The sequence below is a fragment of the Notothenia coriiceps genome, unplaced genomic scaffold (genome assembly GCF_000735185.1).
Source record: "Notothenia coriiceps isolate Sejong01 unplaced genomic scaffold, NC01 NC01_scaffold00037244, whole genome shotgun sequence".
In the NCBI taxonomy this organism is placed as follows: Eukaryota; Metazoa; Chordata; class Actinopteri; order Perciformes; family Nototheniidae; genus Notothenia; species Notothenia coriiceps.
This window is the reverse complement of record NW_011369945.1, coordinates 16,326,383-16,331,997: the sequence shown is the minus strand read 5'-3', so window position 1 is coordinate 16,331,997 and position 5,615 is coordinate 16,326,383. Positions and strand designations below refer to the sequence as shown.

The 5,615-nt window shown below is 44.9% G+C and overlaps 1 protein-coding gene across 1 annotated transcript in view; it reads left to right on the top strand.

Moving 5' to 3' along the window:
• Window positions 1–5,268, top strand: part of LOC104965358 (receptor-type tyrosine-protein phosphatase alpha-like) — a 30,329-nt gene extending 25,061 nt beyond the window's left edge. The window contains exons 5-12 of the mRNA XM_010794314.1: window positions 1–80; window positions 327–493; window positions 580–715; window positions 797–946; window positions 2,026–2,119; window positions 2,223–2,299; window positions 2,435–2,587; window positions 5,215–5,268. Coding sequence (XP_010792616.1) covers window positions 1–80; window positions 327–493; window positions 580–715; window positions 797–946; window positions 2,026–2,119; window positions 2,223–2,299; window positions 2,435–2,587; window positions 5,215–5,268 — 911 coding nt within the window. The remainder of the gene's footprint in view (window positions 81–326; window positions 494–579; window positions 716–796; window positions 947–2,025; window positions 2,120–2,222; window positions 2,300–2,434; window positions 2,588–5,214) is intronic.
• Window positions 5,269–5,615: the final 347 nt, after the last annotated feature.

Here is a 5,615-nt window from a genome sequence, read left to right as displayed (position 1 = left end):
CATACGGGAACATCCGGGTGTCTGTCGAGGACCAGATGGTTCTGGTGGACTACACCATCCGCAAGTTCTGCATCCAGCAGGTAATACTTTGTTGGTGTGGGTACCAGGATATATTATGTTTAATTCTGTGTTTACCCTGCACACACACACACACACACACACACACACACACACACACACACACACACACACACAGGAAACACTGGTGTTGCTTGTGTCTACAAACATCTTTTGATCACACACTGCAGACTAAAAATACATTTAAGTTTAGATGACACTCACTGTGCCGTGGCTCCGTCTATAACCTGGTTTTCTTTGTCTCTCAGGTGGGGGACGTGTCTGGTAAGAAGCCTCAGAGGCTCGTCACCCAGTTCCACTTCACCAGCTGGCCAGACTTCGGGGTGCCCTTCACGCCCATCGGCATGCTCAAGTTCCTCAAGAAAGTCAAGAATTATAACCCTACGTATGCCGGGGCCATTGTGGTCCACTGTAGGTGAGTGCAGCTCAGCTTACACTCTCACTTCTCCTGGTTTGGTTGCGTGTGTTTTTGTTTAATTGCTTCATATTTCTGTGTGTCAGTGCGGGCGTGGGGCGGACAGGAACCTTCATTGTGATCGATGCAATGTTGGACATGATGAACACCGAGAGGAAGGTGGATGTGTTCGGCTTCGTCACCAGGATCAGAGCCCAGCGCTGCCAGATGGTGCAGACTGATGTGAGTCACATGGTCTCTCCCAGTTTTTTTCAGAGCCATGATTTCCTCTTGTTCCTCACGTCTTTGTCCTCCGCCCCACAGATGCAGTACGTGTTCATCTTCCAGGCATTGTTAGAGCACTACCTGTACGGAGACACGGAGCTGGAGGTGACTTCTCTGGAGTCCCACCTGGCCAAACTCTACGCCCCCGCTCCTGGAGCTGGCTGCAGCGGGCTGGAGGCTGAATTCAAGGTGCGTGTGATGTTTTCATAGCACTCGAACAAAAACGAAATATCTTAACTGCTACTGTCCCAGGCATTACAGATCCTTTTGATTCAAAACTGTATTTTTCTAATGTTTATGTCCACTAACAACATGGCTTGTATCTGTGTACAATTTGTCACAAGAAAGGTGTTTTCACATTATTCTACTGTGGGTGGAGATGTCAGTACACTGCCCTAAAATCTGATATCCATGTCACACACAAACTTGAAAGCTTATTGCAGTCTGTGACGCTGACAATTGAGCGGCCCGACCAAGCAAGGAGGCAGAGGCAGAACGTCCAAATACAACCCGGTGTGGGCATTTATTCATCATTGACACATGATTCACAGCCTCAATATTGCTGTCCACCTGAACACAGTCAGCAGCCACAAGGATCTCACACACCCTAACAAGCAAACAGAACCTAAATACACACAGGACTAATCAAACCAACAAGACGCAGGTGAGGGGGGAGGAGACAACACAGGGCACCAGGTGACCACAATCAGCAGCAACAGACAAGACGGGAGGGGGAACACTTTTCAAAATAAAACAGGAAACAGAGACAGACAAACTAAAACACCAACAAAGCTATACAATCCGTAACGGAGGCCGAGATCTATGGCCCCAGAGATCACCTCCGTTACAGTCTAATGTTCAAATAACTGCAAAAGCTGAGAACTTGAGCGCAGCCCAGGCTTGTTGGTACAGAGAGGGAGGGTAAGCATTAGAGAAATGGACATTTTTGCAGCAAACAGTGTAGAGTTAACTGTGTTTGGATGTAAACCAGACCCTGGAGCAATGTCAGTCAGTGGCAGTGACAAGCCAACAAGCTGAAAAATACTTAAAACGAATTACAGACGCTCACTACTCTTACCTTGCTGATATGTCTTCTAGTTGGCAATTTTGAAAACATATTAGATGTGCTTCCTGACCCTTTTCAGAGTTTGTTTTTTACTTTTTTTGTTGGAAAACCATGTTTCAACATATAAATTAATCACGACAAAGACATTTTGGTACTTTAAAACATATCTGGAGGGGGACTTCAAGTTATCTCTTCTTTCTAGAAGCTGACATCAATCAAGATCCAGAATGATAAAATGAGAACAGGCAACCTGCCGGCCAACATGAAGAAGAACAGAGTCCTGCAGATCATTCCATGTGAGTGGTCTATGTGTTTATTAATGTGGCTCCACGCAGTGATGAAAGCCATGATGAAAAGACAGTTGTATAGCCCCCGTGTTAATGTTCCTCCTTCCAACAGATGAATTCAACAGAGTGATAATCCCAGTGAAGCGTGGAGAGGAGAACACCGACTACGTGAACGCCTCTTTCGTAGACGTGAGTGTAAAAGCTCCTGATCATTTCACTAATGCAAGCAATCGATCAGGTGTTTAAAGTCTGCCTTCCTTCTTCCCTCCCTCCTTCCTTCCCCCCTGGACATCACTTCCTGTCTGTTCCCGCATGTGGTCACAGGGCTACCGTCAGAAGGACTCTTACATAGCGAGCCAGGGCCCCCTGCAGCACACCACGGAGGACTTCTGGAGGATGATCTGGGAGTGGAGGAGCTGCTCCATAGTCATGCTCACTGAGCTGGAGGAGAGAGGCCAGGTGTGTGTGTGTGTGTGTGTGTGTGTGTGTGTGTGTGTGTGTGTGTGTGTGTGTGTGTGTGTGTGTGTGGGAAAGCTTTCAGTCCATCATGCACCGCTGCCGCTAATAAAGAACGTATGTTGCTTTTAAAGGAAGCGTGGCAGGATTTCAGGTTTGTATTACTTTGTCAAACTTCTGAAGGATGATATCACTGTTAGCAACAAAGATATATAGAAATAAAGAACATTTTCCAATTGTTCCTACATCAGATGCTCAGTTCCTATTGTCCAAATGGTCTTGTCAACACACAATTAAGCTTCATAGTATTTAGTCTGAGCTGCTCACGGTCAATTTAAAGTCAATATATACATTGACGGAAGGAGCTAAAATTATTAGTAGATCAACTGATAAGTCAATCATTTGCAGCCATTTTGGCACAATGAATTAAGACTAAGTACTCTGTTGCCCCTTTCACACCAACACGGTTCCCCTTCTAGCTCCGTGCTTGCACTCTTCTGGTTCGGAACCGGTTTTTCTTTTCAGCCCCCGTTCTGTTCACACCGCCCAGAGCCCGACTGGTGCTGCGTCATGACGTCACCGTTTACGTCGCTGATTTTCTCCCCAACGGCGCAACAATGGGGGACTGCGTCGGGTCGATGATCGTGTTGCTTTTAATCATACGAAGACAGATTAAATTAAATAACTACTTCTCAACCCTTGCATTTTTCTCCAGAGTTCCGTGGTTCATTGTTTATTAATGTGTTTCAGCGGCATTTACCGACGGCTGCCGTGCTGCCCGCTGTTTGGCATCACAACGCTGTTATGAAAGTTTCTTTGGTATAAAATAAGTGATGTTAGCATAGCAACCGAAGCTAAACTGACTATCTTGACTACTTTCGCTATCCTATTGTGGCATAAGCCGTTTTCCACATTTTACCGTCGTATTTTTCATTATGATTCTACTTGTGATAGTCGGACATGACAACCTGTGCAGCCCATGTATTGATTCCATCCGATAGCTGCTATAGTACAAAACAAAACGTCTGCCTGCCCTCCACAATGATCACTCAACAGTGAACGGATGGTCAAAGTAAGGTACAAATAAACAGAATCACACGAAGCCTGGTTAGTGTTGCCTGACTTTATAAGGTGTGTGGTTGCGTTCTAGTCACTTTGGTCAGCGCCACTGCTTGTTACAACTGTGATTTGCCGTACTCGCCATAAACTGTTGATCAGGTTGATCCCGCGCCTGCCCCCGCCTCCGACGTAAGCGGTTCTTGCTTCTAGACCGACATCTTTTGGAGCTTGGTAAGAACCGGTTTTCGGGGAAAAGAGCCGGCTCCGCCGCGGTGTGAACAGGAAAAACGGTGCTTATCAGGCTCTAGCTCCGAACCGGCCCTGGAACCGCGTTGGTGTGAAAGGGGCATAACTAACCAGTTCCAGTTTCTCCATTGAGGTTTTTTGTAAGGTATTTTGTTGACCAATATCTTTAGCTTTTGGGTTTCTCCTAGATACTTTATTAGTAGAGGGTTTATATATATGTTTAATTAAACTATTTAGATGCATCACATCACAAAACAACATTTTACTTTTCCTTGTAAATGTGTTAAAGTACTTGGAAGCTTTATTCTTGTGTGTTTCCCAACTTCACCGGCTGGAAGGTCCAAATCTCTTCAGCAGGGCATGCTGGGACACCTGCCTGGGAAGCTTCCAGTAATAAAAAACTGTATTTATAAAACAGATTTCTGAGGAAGTTGGAAGATAAACATAGCAGGAAAGTTAGCCATAAAGGGAGGAGTTTAAACGTTTAGTTTGTCAGCGGTTCCAAATAAAACAGAGCTTAAAGAAACAAGTGGCACAAGAAGGCTTCCTGAGTTTTTTTTTTTATCTGAACGTGATGTATGCCTTTGCTTTTCGTCCTATAGAGCTTAATATACGTGGCATTTCAGATTTCAGCCTCCATCTCCTTTTGAGGCAAATGTCTCTATAGATGTGGGTGATGTGTCTATGACATAAAGGAGAGAGGAAATAACTCTGGATTTAGCTATTAGAGAATGTTACGACCTATGCAAGTTATCACACTTTACCTTAAAAAACATTTACACACCAATTAACAGACATCTATTACTCAATATAAGTCAATGGGAAAATGTATTTTTGGGCCCAACGGCATCACATGACTGGCACCACTGTTAGGCCACCACAAATACTTGCTTTGACGCCCTATTCACTTCCTGAAGGGCTTGCTGAAAGAGCATTACAACTGCTTTACCTCTACCACAGAAACATGAAGGTTACTACATTGTTGGGATTATGTTCTCACTTCTTACAGACAGCAGAAGAGTTGTAACTGTTCCAGGAGTTCTTGGTGTGAAGCTGCTTGATTCAACTCAGTAAGAGAAAGAGACTCTCCTTATCTCCTCTGTTAAATACTGCAGGTAGGAGGTAGCTATATCCTCTTTTCCTTCACAAAGCCCAACCCTGTCTTCTTGGCACTGACTTTACTACATAATCCTTCCTTTAAAGCGGAGGAAACCCCCGGCAAAATGAAAGCAGGGTTACGTCTTCTTCCAGTAAGCCAAGTGGCTATTAGAAGTGGAATCCATGTTGGGCAGGGCAACATGAGGGAGACGTGTAACAGAAACCATCTTTCTCCTCTCATTAAGCCTTTCATCCAGGAGCACGTCTTGGCGATGAGCTCAAACGTTGCTGAGAAATGAAGAGATTTCCTGGAAATGTGTCAGAATAAGGTGTGCGGGTCTGTGTGTGTGTGTGAGTGTTAGCACACCTTGAATCCTGAGATGTGTTTTAGCTTGTCTCGTCTCACAGACCTGAGAGCAGCAGTGTTGCCAGACTGATCGTCATGGCAGCAGAACAGAGAGGGTGGAGCAGCATCAATCTACTGACACCTGACATTTACTGTCAAAAGGGCGGAGGCACAATACGCTCATGTAAGAATCAAGATTGTTATCTCATCTGAGATTCTGCAACAATGTGCAAACTATCTGTTTCATTCTTCTAGAAAAGAACCCAGATATACTGCTGATATCGAAGTTGCGTCAAGCAT